Raw genomic sequence first — 22,403 nt, forward strand, 5'->3', positions numbered from 1 at the left:
TTCTGTGTTTTGGAAAAGGGATGCAACTAGCTTAGCTTACCCTGTTGTTCGAAGTTATCTGTTCCAGCTTCTAGGATCATAACATTTTAGAGATGGGTGTACATTAGAGATCCTTTCTTCACTCAGTGGATTGAGATTTTAATTATCTTCATCAGGTACCAGAGAAGTTCGGTACTTGAAAAAATTACCTGGTTGTTTTAAATTTTTTTCCATTCATAGAGATCCTAAAATCCCTAAGCTAGAGATTCTATTCAATCCAATTTTACATTTATCAAGCTTCTCCAGTGCCGTGGATTGCTGAAGATAACAAGAAATATAAATTATGGTCTCTGACCTTAAAGGAGCTCATTTTAATATTGGGCCCAAATGTGAACAGATAATTGCAAAATGATGTAATAAGTCTGTTATTACAAGTATAAATGAAATGCTTTGATAGATTTGAGGTTCTTAACGCAGCACGGGGAAGTCAGAGACTGGAGGAGATGCTACTGATGTTGGATTATGAAGAATTTGTGTGTGTGTGTGTGTGTGTCTACAGGGTCAGAGGTAGTGGTCATAAGGGCATTCTAAGCAGAAGGCAGAGACTGCTGATGCCAGAAGAAAACATTGCTGATAGTGATAGTGCAGAATAACATAATGACAAGGACCTCTATAAATCATGGCGTATATAGGTTTAACTCAATAAATAGCTGTTGAGGTCAACTTTGTTGAAACCTCTGTCATCAAATAACATGCTCTGCATGTGCACCTAGCAGTGACTGTATGCTATTTCTGATTTTACTGTTGAGAATATTAAATGTTATTCATAATTTGAATGTTTAATAACCTTGCATTTTTTCAAAAGCCTACATGTATCAAGTTTTAAGAAAGATCAAATGCAAAATTGTGATGAAGGCTAGCTACTATCTTCTCACACAGCTGTCCTCAGGACACTCAGGTCTTTATCCTGTCCCACTGCCCACAGCCACATTCAATCCAAACCGCCCTCCACCCTCCTCTGCTTTCCCAGTAGGGCTACGTTGGCACTCACTCTTTCTAATGAGCGCCAGCGCTGCGCTATGACTGGGAAGCCAGAGAAGTCATCAGCGGCTGCAGGAAAGGGTAGGAGGACTCGCCGCTTCCCTAACCAGGGGAGATGACGGTCCAACAAAGATGTCAGAGAAACTGTGGCAACATTGTTTTCTCATTTATTCTCACAATTTTCTTTGCATATTACGTAGGGGATCACAGAATAATGTAATTATTGATTATGTTAGCGTCTTGCACAGTAGGTATTAAAACATATTTGGTGAATTACTATAATTGAGAAAAACAAACAAAAGGATGTGGCCCATAGGACAACTTGATACCCATATGCAAGAATAAAGTTGGATACACATCAAATTCTATATACAAAAATTAAATCAAAGACCTTGGGAGGGGTGAGGGGGAATGACTGCTAACAGATACAGGATTTCTTTTTTGGGGTGATGAACGTGTTTTGGAATTAGAGTGATGATTGCACAGTTCTGTGAACATATGAAAAAACACTAAATTATACATTTTAAAAGGTGAATTTTATGGTATGTAAATTATATCTCAATAAAAAAAATAGATGCAAAAACCCAAAACAAGCACCAATAATAAAACCATAGCCCAGAAAGTTGAATTGAGGCTCTTATTAAAATGTTCTGCCTAAGTAGTCCTAAGACTGACAAGGAATATAAGTTAAAGATGAAAGAACGTGTTTTAGTTAAAATAAAATTGAAAATAGTCAAAGATGTACTCTGTATCAATAATTCTAAGATGCACATTTTTAAAATGGGATGCATCTTATAATTGATGTTGTGCCACAGTTTATTTGGCTGCATTTTTTCCTTCATGGTAAATAAAATTGTGATATTTATGATTCAGTGTAGTACTTAATTTTTAGAATAATGTGGCAGAGGCTGCTAGCTGTCCTTCAATATGTGTTCTCCTCTTATCACTCATTTTTTTTTTTTCTTTTAAGCTGGGTAAATGGCCACCCAGCCAAAGACTATATTCCTGGTTTCCCAATAGCTGGGGGTGGCCACATGTCTCAATTCTGGCCAGTGGTATGTAAGCAGAAGTAATATGTGCAACTTCTGGTTTTTGCCCTCAGAGAAGCAGCACGTCGTAACTTTTCTTTCACCTTTCTTCCTTTCTTCTTTCTCCTCTCATTTCTTTCCTTCCTTCCTTCCCAACTCCCTCCTCCTTCATTCCTTCCTCCTGAATTGCAGCTGTGATGGCGAGAGTTGAGCAGCCATCTTGATCCATGAGGAAAAAGCTACATGTTGGGGGTGGTAAAGCAATGAGAAAAGACACCTGAGTTCTTGGTGAAAATGAAACAAATACACTAGCCCTACACTGACTAAGTGAGAGAGAAATAAAGTTCTACTTTGTCTACGTCACTCTTATTTTGGATTTCTCCGCTACAGAAGCTGAATAAATATTCTATCTAATATGAATGGTTTCACACTTTCATTTTTCTGGAAGTAGACTATTATTACTTTCTTCAATGGGATAAATTTTTCTCCCTCTAAACAGGTACACACACACACGCACACACGCACACACACGCACACACACAGAACTTGTCTGGGCCAAAAATGAGTTACCAAATATAGCACTTACTTATAAGGAATGCATTATGAAAAGCCTTTCACTTCTCATTATCATGGAACATTGAGTTCAGCCCACATTCACTCTATATTTCTAAATAATACCTTTGCTAGGACTGTTCAGCGTGACGGAAGACAGCTTTTTCAGTGCAAGTGAGATTTCTTGATAATGCTAAATCTGCCTTGTCAGCTGAATTCCTCTGGCTTTGTGTCACAATGTGCTAAAAATACATGATAGGATTTCACTGTTAAGAAAATTCTTTCAGCAATACATGTACAGTCAAGTTTGTTGCCTGGGTAGTTGAACATTTGGGTCTGGAGATTTTTTAAAAAAGTCTCATGACAGAATTCATGACAGAAATGTGACACTCTGGAAGCCTAGTTCTCTTAGGATGGCAAGGCTGTGAAGAGCTGCGCTGTTGGAGCTGATGGCCCTCTGTCCTTCTGACAGTCATCCTCTTGGCTCTTCATATCTGAGGAGATGGGACAGTGAGGAGGCCTGTTGGCTTGATCTTATTAATGCCACCATCTAGAATACAGATTCTTGGATATTTCATCTTCACAAGATGTGCTGCAAACTGAAAGAAAGAAAAAAAAGAGGCCAATTTTATAGAGGACATACAAAATTTGTATTCATCCAATCCTATTTTCCTCAAAAGTATCAAAACTAATGATACTGTTGCTATCACTGTGGTAGCACTAATTTGGTTTTAAATTACTCATGTTGACAACTTCTTTATGCTATGAAATAAATGTGTCTCTTTAGTTCCCATTTAAACTTGTTTGAATAGGCAGTAAACATAGGCATAAACAATTCAAGCAGCATAAAAGGGTATAGAGTGAGAAGTAAACTTCTCCCACCTCTGTCCTCAGTCTTCCTCTCAAGATCTCGAGAAGTCATTAATATTCCTATTTTTCATGTATGCTTTTAACAATAGTCAAAACATTCTCAAATCTACATTGAACATTTTTTCAATCCTCACCCAAGGACATGTTTTTATTAATTTTTAGAGAGACAGGAAGGGGAGAGAGAGAGAGAGAGGAAGAGAGAGACAGAAACTTCGATTGGTTGCCTCCTGTCTCCCATAGATGCCCCAACCAGGGATCGAACCCACAACCTAGGTATGTGCCCTGAGAATCGAACCCACAACCTTTTGGTGTACGGGATGACGTTCTAACCTGCTGAGCCACCTGGGCAGGACTATATTGAACAACTTTTGATATTACTGTCAACTTGTTAGTTATTATAATCCCATGCACAATAACCCAGAGAGGGTGGCCTGTAAACTGGTTGTAATATGTTTTTGGAGCAACCACAATAAACAGTTTGAGACCATAAGGTTAGAATGAATTTGTAGGGCTGATCCAAGAAGTCTTCTAGATGTCTAGCAAAAAGGACTTTGAAGTTATCAAGACATACACGTCTCCCTGACCTGGCCTGTGTCTACCTATCCAGGATCACTGATTACCTTTCTCCATTCCTTGTACCTTTGGTTGTGCAGGTTACCCTTTGTTGGGAACAGGCTCTATTTCCCATCAGCTCCTGGCCCCCCTTTATTTGCTCCCCAAAAACATCCCCCCCATCTGCGTAATTCCTTGGCTATTTGTGTCCTCACGTTCCTTTCAATTACTTCATCATAACCTGATCTCAGATCTTTCCAGAAATACAACCACTATCTGCTCACAGTGCTATTGCTTCTTGGGAGTATTTGAAACTTAATTGTTGGTAAAAATCTCAAGCCAGTAGTTTAGACTTCATGGTTCCAAAGCATGAGCTGAGCGGTTTGGTGAAGATAAGTCCAAGACCTCACCCCAGAGATTCTGCTGTATTGATCTGGGGCTCAGGCATGTGGTGTTTGTTTTAAGGAAATACCACTAGATGATTCTGAAGCAGGTATAGCCCATGGACAGTATTTTGAAAAACACTATCTTAAACCAAAAGGATAAAGGTATCAGTATGTAGGTGGAATAGATACTGCTGGACTGGGATCTCAGCAGTCTTCAAAACAACTCGCATAAGTGGATCTCAATACTGCGGACCCCATTGATCTCTATCTTTCTCACAGTGCCTGCAGAGATTCATACGGCTGTTCACATCTCAGATCCTACACTCTTTAGAGCCACAGAGAGAATCCTTAATGGTAATTAATGTTGGAGAGAAACAATGCACCTGTATTTCAAAAGGTACCAAGTGATGTCCAGCGCGAGCGCGAGCTGATCTTCCCGTATTTCTCTGAGCCCCGTCCGTAACGGGGGCCGAGTCGGCCAGCCGAGCCACGTGCCGCAGCGCGGTCTCTGCTGCCACGGGGCTGTCGGATCCTCTCGCTTCCCTCTCCCACACGCGGCAAAACAAGCACCCTTTAGGCCGGAATTCTAAGGTAAACAAACCATCTCTCCAAAGGCCTTGTGGATAAGCAGTCGTAGTGTTCAGTGCTTTCAAAACACCGCAGAGCAAGGAAGGGCTTCCTGCACATTTCGCTAATCTCCCTCAAACTATGCTGTGGAGCTGGGAAGAGTCCCCACTGTTACTGTGAGGAGGGACAGAGCGGCGAGGCTGCCGTGGAACCGGAACGCGGCAAAGGCAAAGCTGGCAGCACAGGGCACTTGGGAACAAGCAGGGTGCTGCAGTGTGGAGGTCTGAGAAAGGCAGACACCGAGCAGAAGGACGTAAGAAAAGTTCAGGTGCCTTGAAAAAAAGCAAGGTTGTGCGTAAGTAGAGAAAGAGAACAGATGCTGAGTTTTCAGGTGAAAATTACAAGTTCTGCTCCTCCGATCCCCTGCTTGTGGTCCCATTGACCCGTGTTACATACATCATTTCTTTTCCACTATCATGGAAACAGCTCCTCCTCTCCACCTACCTATTCATTTGTTCATTCATTTATCAACCATTTCACTGAGCGCCTACTAAGCACCAGGTGCTGTTCCAGTGTTTGCAGAACTTGTGGGTCAGTAGGGGAAGGAGTAACGAGCAACACCAGGGGGTCTGAATGGCTATTACCAAAGCTGCACAGGGAGCTGAACTGAGCAGGAATTAGGACAGATATTCCCACTCTCCATCCACTTTCATCATTGACACCTGAAGGGAATGGGGACCTAGGTGTGGCCAGGTGCATTGTTCGGGTCGCGTTCTCTGTGGCTATAGCTTGACAGGCCTGGGAGGAAGAAAGGGCTGTGAATGCACAGGGGTGGTTCCCACCTTGTGGAAAAGCCATGTTGTTCATGGAAAGATGTGGCGGGACAGAGGGGAATTCAGGCTTTCGTCATCTTTTGCTCTCTGTCTGGCCGGGCCTTAGCAGCTTCAGGGAGTAAACATACAGGGTGCTGGACCTGGCTGGTTAGGGTCCTAGTGTAGACTGCAAGCTGCAGCTTTGGGAGAGGCCTGGTGTCAAATGGAAATGACAAACCTAGACGTTCTGAGCAATACTCCTGGTGGAAGTGGCAGGATATCGCATTGGACCAGTGGTTATGGAGTCATCAGAATCTTCAGGGTGCTTTTAGTAAGCAGTGATACTCAGGCCCTCTCCAGACAAGTAATAAATAGAGTTTCTTAGGATGGAGCTCCAGGTTTTTGTTTGTTTGTTTGTTTGTTTAAAGCCTGCCATAGGATTCTATTGTGTAGCCAGAATTGAAAATCATTTTATTAGATAATGGGATTCATTTGCTGGTCAGGTATATCTGGGACCTCAAACTGCAATTTTTACAGGTACAGTCTTGTGTGGACAGTAAGTTACTTTGCACTAAAGAGGCTAACGTATTCATAGGGCTGGAATTGGTTAGACCAATCCTAGGTGGGGAGAATGGGGTTCCTCAAATGGCACAAATGAGACAGGTGGCAACATCCCATGTGGAGTTGGCAGGATCTGGTGTTTGCTGGCATAGCATTTGGGGACTCACAGATTGCAGGGGCACTGCAAGTCTGTGGGCTGTACTCCCATGTGGAGAGGGTAAACTCTTGCATTTCTGTCACTCCTCTGGTTAGTGGGCTGTGGGGGTGGTATTCATTGCTAGGGCTGGGGTTGGCATACCTCCAAATGGCACTGTCTGGAAGTGGCTGGCTACCATGGTGCCACTCCATCTGCTTTCTCTCTTTATCTTGCATCTTAGCTTGGCTAAGAGGCTGGCATGTTGCCCAGAGGAAGTCAAGTTCTGCGGCAGGGGGAGAATGAGTGAGGGAAGGGATTTTTGACTTGCCACGGAGTAGTGCAGGTTAACTAAGGCTAAGAACTGAGAAGCTGAGAATAGGAGAGGTCTGAGAGGAGCACACTGGGTGTCCTAGGACACGGGTTTTGGTAGAAGCAGGAAGTTAAGAAAATCGGGCTTCTGCAAGATTCTGCAAGGAGCACACTGCAGGACAGTTAATTTTCTTGATGTGAAACTTTGGCCTTGTGAGTTTTAAGATCACATTGGAGACTGAACAACTGGCATGAGTGGGCTAACACCCTGGTGGAGCTCAATCTAAGAAGGCTTTTTCTCTCTTCCATTTTATTTGGCCACTCTTTTCCCCCCAAATAATGCTAAATTTTGGGTATGAAAATATGCATCACTTGTGGTTGGGCATGAAACTGAATAAGGGAACCGGCAATTATCCTGTAAAGAGCAGCTGTAGTGATTTCATCTTTTTGGTTTTATGGATGTGAGGCTGATGCTATATTAGTCTATGTGTCCTCCTGACCCTCTGGAATACTAAAAATATGTGTACATTTACTATTTCTCACACTGTGTGGTTGGGGCTAGGTTGATACCTTATGCAAATCATGTATCTATTTCTAAGAGTTGGCCAGCCAACTCCGATAAACATATTTGAGATAAGAGACAGACTATGGGGTGATTTCTCCATCTAAAGTACAGTGTGACCTTGAGTTAATATAACTCAAATGCTGTCTTGTCCTGACTTAAGAGATTTAAGAGATTTCTGGGGTCATTAATAAAGGTCTTGATCATCTGAACTGCCCATCTCAGGGATTCCAATTAGAAACATAAGCGCTATGGCAAAGATCAGTAGGAAAGAGGAAGGGATGATTTATCTAATACTCTAGTGATCTCTTCCTTCAATTATATAATCAAGTACAATTTTGTGGGTTTTTTTAAGAGTACTACATAAGTTTATTTTTTTTAAATAAACTACATAAAGGAGCCCCTCTGTGCTATTGGTGGAAAAGTAAACTGGTTCAGCCACTGGCGGTTGCTCAAAAAATTAAAAATAGCCCTAGCCAGCTTGGCTCAGTGGTTAGAGTGTCGGCCCGTGCACAGAAAGGTTGCAGGTCCGATTCCCGGTCAAGGGTAAGTACCTGGGTGGCAGGTTCAATCCCTGGGCCTGGTCGGGGCGTGTGTAGGAGGCAACCAATTGATGTGACTCACATCTATGTTTCTCTCTCTCTCCCCTTTCCCTCCCTCCCTTGTACTCTCTCTAAAAATCAATGAAAAAAATATCCTCAGGTGAGGATTAACAAAAAGAAATAAAAAATAGAGCTACCATATGATCCAGCAATCCTACTTCGGGTAACTATCCAAAGGAAATAAATCTGGATCTCATAGGGGTACCTGCACTCCAATGTTCACTGTGTTCATAATTGCCAACATAGGGAAACAACCGAAGTGTCCACTGATGGATAACGGAAAAAGAAAATGTAATACACACATATGCACCACACACAATGGAATATTACCATGCACCACACACAATGGAATATTACCAACTTAAAAAAAGAAATCCTGCCATTTTTCACAACATGGGTAAACCTGGAAGACGTGATGCTAAGTGAAATAAGCCAGACACATAAAGACAAATGCTGCATGATTTCACTAATATGTGGAATCAAATATAGTCCAACTCACAGAAGTGAGTAGAATGGTGCCAGGATCAAGAGGGCAGGGAGAGGAGATGGGTAGAGTTGCTGCGCGTGCACTGAAAGGTTCAGGTCCGATTCCCAGTCAAGGGCAAGTACCTGGGTGGCAGGTTCAATCCCTGGGCCTGGGCGGGGCGTGTGCGGGAGGCAGCCGATCGATGTGTCTCACATCTATGTTGGTCAAAGGGTACAAATTTCAGTTGTTCAGGATGAAAAAGTTCTGGAGACCTAATGTAAAGTTCTGGTGACTACACTTATTATGTACAGCAAGTATAAGAATATTGTATTGTATACTTGAAATTTGTTAAGAAAAAAGGAAAGAAAATGGTAACTGTGAGGTGATGAATATGTTAATTAGCTTGATTGTGGTGATCATTACATAATATATACATATATCAAAAAAAAGTTGTACACCTTGAATATATACAATTCCTAAGTGTCAATTATACCTCATTAACACTGAAAAGAATACTCTATAAGGTGTGAAACCAGTTTTATAGTAATAAAACAGTGGCTGCCTTACTTTCTTATTTCACTCACAGAAGTTAAACCAGCAGCAGGGCTAAACCAAGAAGGTGAACACAAGGTCAGAAATCATCTTACACACTACTGTGGACACTTGTGACAAGTAAGGAGCAGAACAGGTAATTCCAGGAAGTTATATACTGGAAATGGTTAATTATGTGATAATAAAAAAATGGGAGTTTATAAAACAGCCATTATGTGGTCCAGGCTTTCAACCCATGTTTATTTTAAGGATAGCTATTCTAATGGTGCCTGGGATAGTCAGAATCCATGCTATGGTGTATCTATAGTCTGCTATTCTTGGAACCAATCTTTGAGATTAGGTAATTTGATAGTGTTAAGATATTATCTTAAAATTTTAAAAATAGTTTGTTATATAAAGGAATATATAAATAATTGTAGTGCACTAATTCAATGTGTTCTCTTGTTTTAATTTTCTGTTGCCTATAGTTTCCATCTCCATTTCATCTCTCCCCGGTCTCTTTAATTATTTATTAAGAAAAATATAAAAAATATATAAAAACACAGGCAATTAGGTGCTAGCACTGCATGTGCTGTGCATATTCTGATTTTATTAAAATAAAAAAGTTGCCTGTCTGGGCATGGCTCAGCGGTTGAGCATCGACCTAGGATCCAGGCGATCGGGGTTCGATTCCCGGTCCAGGCACATGCCCGGGTTGCGGGCTCGATCAATGACTCTCTCATCGTTGATGTTTGTATCTCTCCCTCTCCTTTCCTCTCTCTGAAATCAATAAAGATTATTTAAAAATAAATAAATAAAATAAAATAAAAAGTTGAACTGCACAGTCAAAGAAACCAGACAAGGATGGTAACTAATACCCAGTTTCAATAATTATAAAACACAGCCAATTAATTTATTTCCTTTATTCCTCCCACCACTCCTCTCAGTCACACTTATTGTTTTGATGTAAACCCCATATATCATTTAATACATAAATATGTCTTTGAAACAGACTTTAAAAATATATCCACAGTACCATTATCACACCTAGAAAAAATTAACAATAAACCCTTAATATAATTAAATATTCAGTAAGTGTTCACATTTCCAATTACTTCACAAATATCTATTCATTCACTGATTATCCACTTATTTATATTTACAATCTGTTTATCTGCATCAGGATCCAAACAAGGTCCACACACTGTGATTAATCAATGTCTTTTAAGTCTCCTTTAATCTATAGGCTTGTGCTCTCTCTGTTTATTTCTTTGCAGGAAGCCTATTCCCTCTCAAACCCATTCCAATCAGACATTTGTCTCCATCACTCCCCCAAAATACACGTATAAAGCTCCACTATGTCACTTTGCCAAATAAAATTTTAAGACTGAATGTGAATCTGACTTGACCCATCAGCATCATCTGACACATTTGACCATACTCTTCCCTTTTCAGAACTCTCTTCCCTCAGGCTTCCATTGCCACTCTCTCCTACTTCTGCCTCTCTCGCTGGTCTTTCCTCTCCTTTGGTGGATTTTCCTTACCTTTCTGACTTCTGCCCCATGATGTCTTCTGACTTTTTCTTTTCTCTCTCTACATTCACTCCCTAAGTGATTTACTCTAGTCCCATCTATACATTGGTGACTTTAAATTTATGGCTTTTGCCTCTTCCTTGAATTCTATGCTCATGAATCTATCTGCTTCCTCAATATCTCCCCTTAGATATCAAATAAGCTTCTTAAACGTAACAGTTTCAAAAGAGAACACTTGATTCCTACCCTGTCTCTACCGCCAAACCTCTCCTGAAGTCTTCCCCATCACCTTTTACTCAGGAAATGGCAACTCCATTCTTCCAGTTGTTTAGGCAATAAACCTGGATTTCTTTTTTACTCTACTAATGTATCATATCCTTTCTAACTTTCAAAACATACTTAGAATCTGATCACTTCTCACCACCTCTGCTACTGCCATACTAGTCCAAGCGACCATTATTTCTTACCTAGATTACTCCACGTATTATCCTAACTGGTCTCTCCTGCTTTCCATCCTTGCCTCAGTTCACCAGGTCATATAACCTCTCTTTTCAAAGCACTTCGGCAGCCTCTCATTTTATTGAGAATAAAATGTGAAGATTTTACCATGGTCTTACATAATTTGCAAATCTGCAAATCCCTCCCCTACTCTCAATCTCTCTAATCTCATCTCCTAGTCTACGCTACCATCACCTCTTACTTAGATTACTGCAAAAACTTCTTGTCTGATTGCTTCTGTCCTTGAGCCCCTACCGTATTTCTCTACATGGCAACTAGAGGATTCTCTTAAAATAAAAGTCAGATGATATAAAGCTTGTTATTTCCCATATTCTAGTAGCTTTTTCCATCTCACTCAGAATAAGGGCTTCTCTGATGACCTTATACATAAAATAAACTCTTTCCCCCATCCTACCATCCTACCTTATTTTCCACTTCAGCATTTATAACTGCTAGATATGTGTGTTTATTGGTCACCTCTCCCAATATTTCATAAGCTCCATGAGAGTAAGAACTTTAACTTACTACTGTTTCTACAATGCCAACAACAGTGCCCAATACATACTATTTGCTGAATAACTGATTAATTCATCCAACAAATAGTTTTTGAGCATTTACTGTGTGGCAGGCACTAGGCATTGGTTAAGCTGCCCTACTGCCACTGGAGGAGGTAGAAAGGATTTTAAGGCAAATGATAAGGAAACTACCTGATTGCTTTTGGTAAAAGTCAAATGATATTTTCTTTTGTCCCTTACTAATGCCTTCACTTGACTCTTCTGTGAGTTGAAAGAGTTATGATGATTTTAAAAAATGGTGTCTTCTGCCCTGGCTGGTGTGGCAGGTTTGATCCCTGGCCCCTGGTCAGGGCACGTGTGGGTGGCAACCTTAATTGATGTGTCCCTCTCGCCTCTCTCTCTCCCCCTCTCCCTCCCTCCCTTTCTTTCTCTCTCTCTCCCCCCCTTCCTCCCAACCTTCCACTCTCTCTAAAAATCAGTGGGAAAAATGTCCTCGTGTGAGGATTCACAACAACAAAATGATGTCTTTTAAAAGTCCTCTATACAAAAACACACGTATACAAAAAAGTATTGATGATGAAGTTTATAAATATAGAAGTAATCAAATAAGAAGAATACAGGTGGTAACTTCAATGAGGAAGTCCGCAGAGCAGCGAGATGAGCGACAACGTGCTCAGCTCATTCCCACAGCTGAGGGACTGAAGGGGCGGCCCTGCAAGTCCCACTGGCTACTCTTGGGTTCCACGCCTACTTCTCAGCCTCTGTTCTCTCAGTGAGCTTGGCAATTTTTAGCAGTATGGGGACCACTCAGGAGGTATGTGAAAAAAAGGTAAGTTAATATTTTCATGTGCAATTAGAAATATTTCTCCTTTGCTTCTTTTATTTCACTCTGTTATGTGTAATTCTAACAAATCTCATGAGAATTAAAGAAAAGTAAGAGGTTTTAAAACTTTTAAAATGTATTTATGCAATAGAAATGGCCAGAAAAATAAATATTTCTCAAAGGCACATGCTGGCTCAGCATAAGTGAATACAACTTCTATCCATCTTTTGCTTTGTTGATGTCCCAACAGCAGAATTTTTTCCTCACGTCAAAATAGTGTTTTCCTTTCCTTCCTTTTCCATTTTCCTTTGATCTCTTGTTTTCTCTGTCGATCTTCTCTACCCTTCACTTGCACTAAAGCAAATTTTTCTTATTTATTAGCTAGGTTATTATGGAGACAATGGATTTTTATAATTTATTGAAACAAATATGTTATATTTTTTAATGGTTTTTCACCAATCTCTTCTTGAGGCTGTCATCTGGAATTTGTCTTCCTTTCAGGAACAATACATTTATAAGCTTTTAAATTTCATTATAAGAAAGACCCTCCATTTTTTTTGTATTATATGATACTAAGTGTTTATTTCATAAGTGAAGGATTCTATATATACACATCTAGTCTTAACTCTCCTTTGAATTCTAGTCTGAACCTCTAAATGCCTGACGGACATTAGCACTTCAGACTCAGAATGTCCAAAATTCATCGCATTCCCTACAAATTTACTTTCTTTTCCTTATCTCTGTTAGAGGTATCAGCCACATCCCCCAAATCCCAACCTGGAACCCTTTAGGGTATTTTTGATTTTTTTAAACCTCAGCCGAGGATATGTTTTTATTGCTTTTAGAGAGAGAGGAAGAAAGAGAGAAACATCGATGTGAGAGGGAAACATTGATCAGCTGCCTCCTGCACACGCCCCAACTGGGGACTGAACCCAAACCTGGATATGTGCCCCAACCGGAATTGAACCTGCAGCCTTTTTGATGCCTGGGATGCCGCTCCAACCAACTGGGCCACCTGGCCGGGGCTATTTTTGATTTTATTGTTTTTAAAGAAACAACCTCTTGTGGCTCCATGTTCAACAGGCACAATGCTGTGTCGGTTATCTGTGATTTGTCTAGGTCCATTCCTGCTTTCCATTCCTCGGCTCCTACTCCATTTTAGACCCTAATTACTCTTGAACTACTTAAGTGGCTCTTGGCTTTTAGTTTTTCCCTTTCCAGCTTACCTCCCAATTTGCTGCCTACACGGTAACATTCTAAAGGACCCTCAGGAGAGCCTGAGGCCCCAGTCCCTGTTGTATACAGATGTTTTCCTTATTAGGGCTATTGTCTTTGAGCAAGGTGAGTCAAGACCTGTGGATGCCTTCCAAGGAATAGCTTGCTTATCTACAGTCAGAAAGTACAATATGTGGTACCTAAAAGCTCTTACTGAAAGTTTCTGTAAGAGAAATTCTTTATTTTAGACTTATATTTGCCTATTCCTTATATAAATGCATGCACTTATTTATCTTTAAATGAGTGGTTAATGAGAAGGTTGTCCTTTAGTGTCAAATAAGGTTAGAGAAGGTGGTCATGGGATGTGATCAATAATAAAGCAGTGAGGCCATTTCCCCAAGCTCCTTTTGAAAGTTGCAGAGCTTGGTTATTGGTCCCAGACAAACCCCCTCTGTTGTCTTTTCCCTGAAGCCACCTGAGTTTGCTAACACTGAGAGCTTAGAAACGATTTTGATAGTGGGAAACTGCAAGCTTGTGACAGAAGGTCAACGTAAAGGTAGTATCTGGGAAGAACCTGGCATCGAGATAGACTGGAAATATAGGGAGAGTGAAATTCTTAAACTGGTCTCTAGTTTTTGGTGTTTTAAATTTTCTATTTTACTGTGATCAAGGGCAAAAGGGAGAGAAGACACTTTAAAAGTAATTTTCCAAATGACTTTCTAAAATAAAGCTGATTGTGTCACTTTCCTTCTTAGAAACCTCTAATAGCTCCCCGCTGCTAAACTGTAAACTCCTTAGCACTGCATTCAAGGCCAACTATAACCTGACTCTCCACCTATCTGGAAACAGCCTTATCTGCAGCTACAATGTTCCTCAAAGAAGCCCTTGCTTTCCAATCAGCCTGTGCTAGTTCCTTAGCCTGAGTGTTTCCTCCTCACTTTGGCCCTTGTCCCAACATTTCCCTTATTGAAATTCTACCTGTAATTCAAAGTTTAGGTCTCTCATCACCTTCTTTCTCTATGAAGCTTTAGGAATCCCTCATTTAACTGGAAGAAATTTCTTCCTCAATAATTTTCTATAACTTGAATTAATTATAAATAGCGAATGTCACATCCTGCTTTGAGTTTTAATCAGTTGCATACATGTCTTATTAATTAGATGGAAAGTTTTCTGAGGGCAAGGGCCTATGTCCTCATTTCTGTTTCCTCATAACAGTTTCCACCACGTAGGCACTTAGTGTTTGTTGTCTTGAATTTAACAGTTGATATTAGTATTTTTTTTTTTTGCCTTCCTCTTTTTACCAATTTCTGCAAATGCATAGTTGACAGCAAACTATTTTCAAGTGTTTATTCATTAACTTAGTCATGAATTTAGACATCAAATATTTATTGAGTGCTTACTATTTGAAGGGCACTATTTTAGGGGCTGGGACACAACAATGAATACAATACAATCCCTGTTCTTAGTGAGCTTGGTGTTTAGTTGGAGATGCAAATGAGTGGACAGGCAATTACAATGCCATTTGATGAATAACACACAGAACCATCACATGGCTGTGCAAACTGTGCTTTGCATGAGAGAACCTGGAAAAGGGGTAAGTGCAGCATGAAATGTAGCCCATCCTCTCTCCAAGCATTGTGTCCTTACATGGAGCTGTGGCCTCCTAAAGGAAGGATGGGTTTTTATCTAATGTACAAAGGAGCTCTATATATGACAGTGGTCCCAATGACACTATAAGAGTAAGTAAAAGATCTGCTATGAGCACTTGGGAAGGGTACTTGGTCCCAGACCTGAGGAGTTAAGAAAGAGTTCCAGAAGAAATGCTCTGTAAATAGCTTTTCAACACAAACAGGAGTTACCCAGATGAACAGAAGTGGGAAGAATGCTCCAAATAGAGAGAAGTACAAAAAAGCTATATATAGGGAATTGTAAGTAGTTTATTATGGCTGGAATCTAAGAGGGTGAGGGAAGCAGTGAGGGGTGAGCCTGGAAAACAAAGCAGAATCCGGATCAGGAAGAGCCCAGAAACCATGATTAGGGTTTGAGTTTTATTTTGGAGGCAATGGGAAGTCAGAGGCATTTTGACAATGATTAGATTTACATTTTAAAATGTTCGTTCTTGTCATAGGGAGCAATTGGAGGAAGGAAGGGGAGTTCAGGCAGGGACAATGTAAAGCTGCAGCAAGTCAGGTGAGATCCTGGTGACTTGGGTGAAGACAGTTGGGTGGAGGGAATGAGAGAATTTCAGACTTAACTAACAGGGTGAGAAGACAAACAATAATTTTCCATACCATTTGTTGCCACTAGCCAAGAAGGTGTGAGAATTCACTATTTCAAATCAAACAGCCTGGGTGAAATGAAGGAAAGTGCAGGAACTTTGTAGTTAGCACAGGTTTGATCAGGGCCCTGTCACTGGTTGACTGTGGGTAAGTCACTTAACCTTTGGGCCTTAGTTTCTTCACCTGTTAAATGTGCAGTAATAGTACACTTGAATGGTACACTTAAAACATTTTTGGGAGGACTAAATTAGATATAATATGTTTAAGTGCTTGACTCAGAGTAAATACTTGCTGAAAATTAGTTTCCTTCTTTCTGTCCCCCAATCAATTCTTGAATAGAAAAGCCATTGACAAAACCTTGCAATTGTACAGATTCAAACTTAAGAGGCAGATTTTTCTGCAAAGGGGACAAATCAGTGTTCATGTGAACTGTTTCTAATGGAATAGTAATTTATATGTGACTTCTACCATTTACTGAATCACATATACTTTTGGCAATCGGATGAAAGCTATAGATCTGTTCCCTCTCAATAAAAGGCAAATATGTACAATAGTACACATAATTTCAATTAGTTCAAAGACCTTCTAAAACTCATGATGGACTCTGGGTTAAAAAAGTTTTCCTTTATACTAATTCATTTCATTTTAAAATTTGTGATAGTTGACTGTGACCTATTGTTTATGCATATGGCAGCTGGAATCTTCCCGTAGATTTACAAATTAGTGGTTAACAATAGCTTATACTGTCAAACAGTCCTCCCAGGAATGGCTACTTTGAAATATTTTGAAGTTCACATTAAAAAAATAAGAGAAAACATTTTTAGATATGACACAATTTGTTTGAAAACAGTTCTTATTCTAATAAAAAAAGTGAACTGGCTCATATTAGAGGATAGGCCTCTTCTGATAAAATTCCATTGTCTAATACCACCATGTATCAGGAGCTTTAAAGAGTCTCCTGTACATTTTCCTTTGATCTGCGATATTTGGGACTAGAATTCCAGCAACAATCATTCATTAACTTGTATACACGAGACAACAGAGAATAGTAAACTCATACCACACCCAAGACACCAGTCATATTCCATACAGTATACTATGCTCTGAAAAGAATGTATACGATAAAAACTCAGACTCAAAATGGTTACGGCTATGATGGATCACAGCCAAGTTCCAACCTCTGTAAGGTCAAGTGGGAGGGCGACTATGGTTAGTTTTTCTTCAGCCACAAACATTCCTGTGGCTGTGATTAATGAAATGGTGGGTTGTGCCGGGCAGGGTGGGTATGTAGAATGACACATAATGAGACAAAATAACTTTCATCCTATGATGGGTCATGAATATAGGTGCCAGAGAGCACAGGATTCAGATGATGACTTGGCAGTTTTTCCAGGGAATTGGAAATGAGCTCCCTCTGTCTTTTTAAAAACTGCTCATACACAAAATAAATCTAATAAACATGTTAAAAAACAGACAACCAAAGTCTGGATTAGATGTTTGAAAGTCCCCTTTACTACAACTCCTACCTTGCTTTTTATTCACATAACTTTTGAAAACTGATGAGAATAGGGACTCGAAAGGACAGGTTTTATTTTAGTTCGTGGGTTTTTTAAAAGCTGTCCTCCATCACTTAACAAATGCAGGTATCTAGGAGAATTTTTACTGTTAAGCCTCATTTGATGTCTAGTATGCTCAAATTGCATTAGCATGTAAAATGTTTCCTTATAATCTGACATAAACCCACAGACCAAAACATTTGCTGACAAGACAAGGAAAAAGTCAGGAAGAAAGCCAAGTTTAACCACAGTCAGTGATTATAGGTCTAACAAGACCGAGAAAGAATTCCTTGCATATTTGGAACTCATAATGGAGATTCACTTCCCATGCTTTATCAAAATGCTGAAGGTACAGTTATAAAGACGCCTAGTATGTTTTTTTTGACAGGTAAAAGATCTCACACAAAGTGGCTTAAACATATCATATTAATCTGAAGAACTAGGTAGATACTATCTGGAGCCAGAGAAGCTTACTATAGAGAAAACATATATGCTTGACTGGTTTAAAGTGTTTTCAGAGTCACTTGGTCCCCTTTGAGCACATACTGGAGTAGGATGATGTCCGATGCCTGAGACCAAAGGCCAGAGGAAGAGAGGAAGGAGACAGGGCTAGAGAAAGAAAAAGTGACTGGCAGTAGGTAAGGGCTGTCAGTGATCATCACAATATCATAAGGCTTGGTTAGCTTGGTTAAGGGATTCAGGAAGTAACGGGGTGGGAAGAGAGGGTGGGAGCCGCATATTACTAAGTACAAATAACATCCAACCTAAAAGCCAAAGACCAAATAACCTTGGCCTCTAGGGGAGTGTAAATGAACACAATTGGACTATCATCTTATTTTTAAAAACAGCTTCAATGGCAGGCTTTACTTATTATAAATCTGATTATTTTCAGTTGAAAAGGATGCCACATTTTTTTTTTAACGGTACTAGAATTTAATACTTACAAGGGTGTGCTATAGTTTTTATAAAAAAAATCTTTATTGTTGAGAGTATTACAAATGTCTCCCTGTTTCTCCCCCCACCCTGCCAAGACTTGTTAGTCTGTTCCATGTTTTCATGCCTCTGGTCATATTTTACTCAAATTTAATCCTTACATGACACATGTAGAAAGCACCAGCCACTCACGCTGTTTAGTCACAGAATCTCCACAAAAACTGTCTTTTGTCTAAGTTTTTGAATCAAACGTTAATCAGAAATATGTTTTGTTCTATTTTTTTTATTTTTTGGGGGGCATTCCTTTGTTTTATTTTCAAGGAAAGAATAATGGCACACATGACTTATTACTTGCCATTGGCTTTTATGTTCAGATGAATATTTCTTTTGATGACAAAAAAGTACTGATTTAATGCCAAGAATATAACATTTTAAGGGTAAAATCAGCTGTTTCCTAATATGTTCCAAAGGATTGACAAGACAAACAATAGCATGGAAGAAATCTTAGTGGTCAGAAAAGCACAAAACATAATCTTAGATAGAGAGCAGTTATTTTTAAAGTCTTGTGAGTTTCTGTGACTAACAGCAATATGATGTTTACAGTTTTTCTCACTAAAAGTAGAGAAACACCAATTGGAGTTTCATTCTGATCTGGTCCACACTGCCAGTCATTTTCCAGTTTGAGACCTATCACTAGATCTAGAGATGGATCCCACTGGGGAGAAAACAATAGCCCAATAACACATTAAAGCATGCTGTCGTGCTACGTCGTCATTCTTGCTAAACACCGCAATTTACTTCTAGGAAAGAGGTGATGCATGATGGTGTTTTGTCAAGCTGAGATATATGAGACTTTGACCTTAGGTTGGAAGTAGGGTAGTGGGAGTAATAGTTGTTAGGAGTATCAAAACAAACCACACATTTCCCCTAGATAATATTTGATTAATGTTAAAAGTAAAAATGTCCTTTAAATCTGAGTAATTGGCTCAAGGAACCCCTTCCTGTGGGTTCATTTAATCCATTATATGGATAGTGGACTATGTCTGCCTCTCCCATTGATGTGACTAGTTATTACCTTACTTCTCAGATTTATATACTTGCTCTCTGAGATTAATTCAGCACATTTCAGTTTTGCAAGAGGTATCTTTTATGGGGCTTTCTGTACATATCTTATTGGCATGTTTTCCCTCTATGCCCAGGGAATCTAATGCTGATTTAGCAATCGAAGATAGTTTGTCATGTGAGTTTTAAAAAGATGATTGTCTGCAATGAGGCAAGAGTGAAACCTTGCCATGTTTTTCATTTAAAATGTGACATAAAGATTGAATTGACTTTACCGTTGTTATGACACAGAGGTCTTTCTACACCCAGCAGCCCTAACAGATGCAGTCTATATTTGTTTGCCTTGTCAAATTAAACTTGGCCATACAACAGCAAGGATCAGCACAAAATGTGATCCACCCTTGGAGCAGCAGTATACATTTCAGTCTCAGGACTCCACCTCACTTGCTTGGGACTATCTGACTTTCCTTGATGCTGACATAACTTTGTTCATAAAATATCTGAATATGCTTGATTATATAACACACTGCTTTATTTAACCTGTTGGGTAGTGTGATTAAAGCGACAGGTGACCTTTAGTAGGATTTAATTCTGGCATGGAGAAGAATCTACATGGGACCCTAATTAAACTAAGATCTTTGTATTCCTCCTTTTTTGCCCTCTTCTGGAGAAAAACAATGTTTTCTCTTGATAAGAAATGGCAGATTCTAAAGGTTTCCTGATATATTTAATGTGGAAGCTAGGCCAAATATAGACTTATGAAGTGGTAATTATAAAGAGACCATCTCATAGAAATAAATTACTCATCAATTGTAATTACAGGAGATAGCTAATGAATACATAATTAAAATGGTTTCATTTATCTTTTGATTATAGTCATTCAGGTACATGAATAAGCGGTATTTCTCAGATTTGTTTTGTCTTCTACGTGATTTTAGACAACATATTCAATACATCTGGTCATTGTAGAGCAATTCCTTCACATTTGTATCACAAAGCACACTGGTCCTAATTTGTATGTCAAATGGGTGATTTTAATAACCTCATATACTAGACAAGTCGTTCATTCCTTCTTGCAGCTATTCAATGATATTTTTGCTACTTGTTAAATTCAATATTGAGAGCGTTTTCTTTTGTTGAGTTATACTATAATTTCTTTAATATTTTCTTTGTTGGATTTTCAGTCTAGCTCTTTTATCATGTCTTCACAAAAGATGTAAAACTAGAAAAATTACAATCAGTGCCTACTGTGTGCAAACAAAAAATTCCCAAATCCAAATATGAGTTTGACATGAAATCATAAACATTTGCAAAGATAATTTGTAACTATGCTGACTAGAACTGGCACCTCTGCTCCTTCCACAGCATTCAACTGGGGCTCCTTTAGTCTTCTCAAAGCTAGACTCTGCCTGCTGCCGGCTGCAGCACACTGATTTTAACTAAGAAGAAAAGCTGCTACTTGTTTGGAAATCACTGCCTTTTTGTTTGTTTGGTTTTGCTTTTAAAAAAAATACCCACAGAGAAAAAAGTTGAACCTGATCAGAACAGCTCTAATAAAAGATTTTCCACTACTGTTTGACCAAAAATTGTAAGTCTGAGATGAACTGGAGACAGCTTGGTGGCCTGAACACATCAAATCCTAGTATTTTTTTTCTCTCTTTACATTGAGGTACAACACATACAACATAGAATTTACCACTTTAACAATTTTTAGGTATACAAGTCAGTGGCATTAAGTACAACCATCACCACTAATTATTTTCAAAATTTATCATCCCATTAAGAAACTCTGTACCCACTAAGCAAAACTCACATGCTGCCCTCCCCCAGCCCCTAGTAGCACTAACTCACTTTCTGTTCCCATGAATTTGCCTAGTCTAGATATTTTCTATAAGTGGAATCACAGAATATTTGCCCTTTGTGTTTAGCTTACTTCAAGTTAGAATAACGTTTTCAAGGTTCATCCAGGTTGCAGCATATATCAGAACTTCATTCCTTTTTATGGCCAAATAATACAATGTTTGGCAAGTAGGTTTACAGTTGTTCATATGAAAAATAATGCAATAGTTAATACATAATAATACAAGAATAAACTGTGTAATGTACTCACAACTGTAAACCTACTTTTGCCCCACCCTGTATATGGTATGTACTTGCGATATTTTGCTTATTTATTCACCTGTGTCCACCTTTCAACTATGGTAAATAATGCTGCTATGAACAATGGTGTAAAAGTATCTGTTTGCGCTCTTGTGTTCAATTTTTTGGGGTATTTACCTAGCAGTGAAATTGCTGGAATATGATAATTCTGTGCTTGCATTTTGAAGGAATTGACAAACTGTTAATCTATTTTCTATAGAGGTTGCATCATTTCACACTCCCCCCAGCCATGCACAGGGAAGGGGGGCAGTTATAATTTCTCTACATCCTTGCCAACACGTGGGTGTGAAGTGGTATCTCAATGTGGTTCTGATTTGCATTTCCCTAATGACTAATGATGTTAAGTATCTTTTCATGTGCTTTTTGGCCATTTGTGTATCTTCTTCAGAGAAATGTCTAAAATGTGTAAATATATGCCCATTTTAAAATGTGTTGTCTTTCTGCTGTTGAGTTGTAGGAGTTGTAAGTGAATAGATATATAACTGATCTTTGTGTGTTGATTTGTATTCTGATATTAAATGCTTATCAGTTATATATTTTACAAATATTTTCTCCCACTTTGTGGGTGACAAGGATTGCTGGCCACCACCAGAAGTTAGAAACAGTCTAATAAAGATTGCAACCAGAGTCACAGAGGGCTCATGGTCCTACTGACACCTTGATTTCAGACTTAGAGCCTCCAGAACTATGAGACAATAAATTTCTGTTGTTTTAAGTTTGTGTTATCTTTTACCACAGTCCTGAGAAATTAACACATGTTCCAATTTTTATACCTTTTATTTCTTTTTCTTGCCTAATTGCTTTGGTTAGAATTAACACCAATCCTCTTCAAACTCTTCCAACAAACTTAAGAGGCAGGAACACTTCATAACTCAT

The 22,403-nt window shown here is 39.2% G+C and overlaps 1 protein-coding gene across 4 annotated transcripts in view; it reads right to left on the bottom strand.

Moving 5' to 3' along the window:
* Positions 1-1,163: 1,163 nt before the first annotated feature.
* TBCK (TBC1 domain containing kinase) overlaps positions 1,164-22,403 on the bottom strand; it is a 165,012-nt gene continuing 143,772 nt past the window's right edge. For 3 of the 4 annotated variants that reach the window (XM_081143832.1, XM_081143833.1, XM_081143834.1), the window contains one exon: positions 1,164-3,199. In XM_081143832.1, coding sequence (XP_080999958.1) covers positions 3,089-3,199 — 111 coding nt within the window. In that variant the 3' untranslated portion in view covers positions 1,164-3,088. The remainder of the gene's footprint in view (positions 3,200-22,403) is intronic. The other variant, XR_013999264.1, reaches the window with a different exon arrangement.

The sequence above is a fragment of the Miniopterus schreibersii genome (assembly GCF_964146895.1).
Source record: "Miniopterus schreibersii genome assembly, chromosome: 1".
Lineage (NCBI taxonomy): Eukaryota > Metazoa > Chordata > Mammalia > Chiroptera > Miniopteridae > Miniopterus > Miniopterus schreibersii.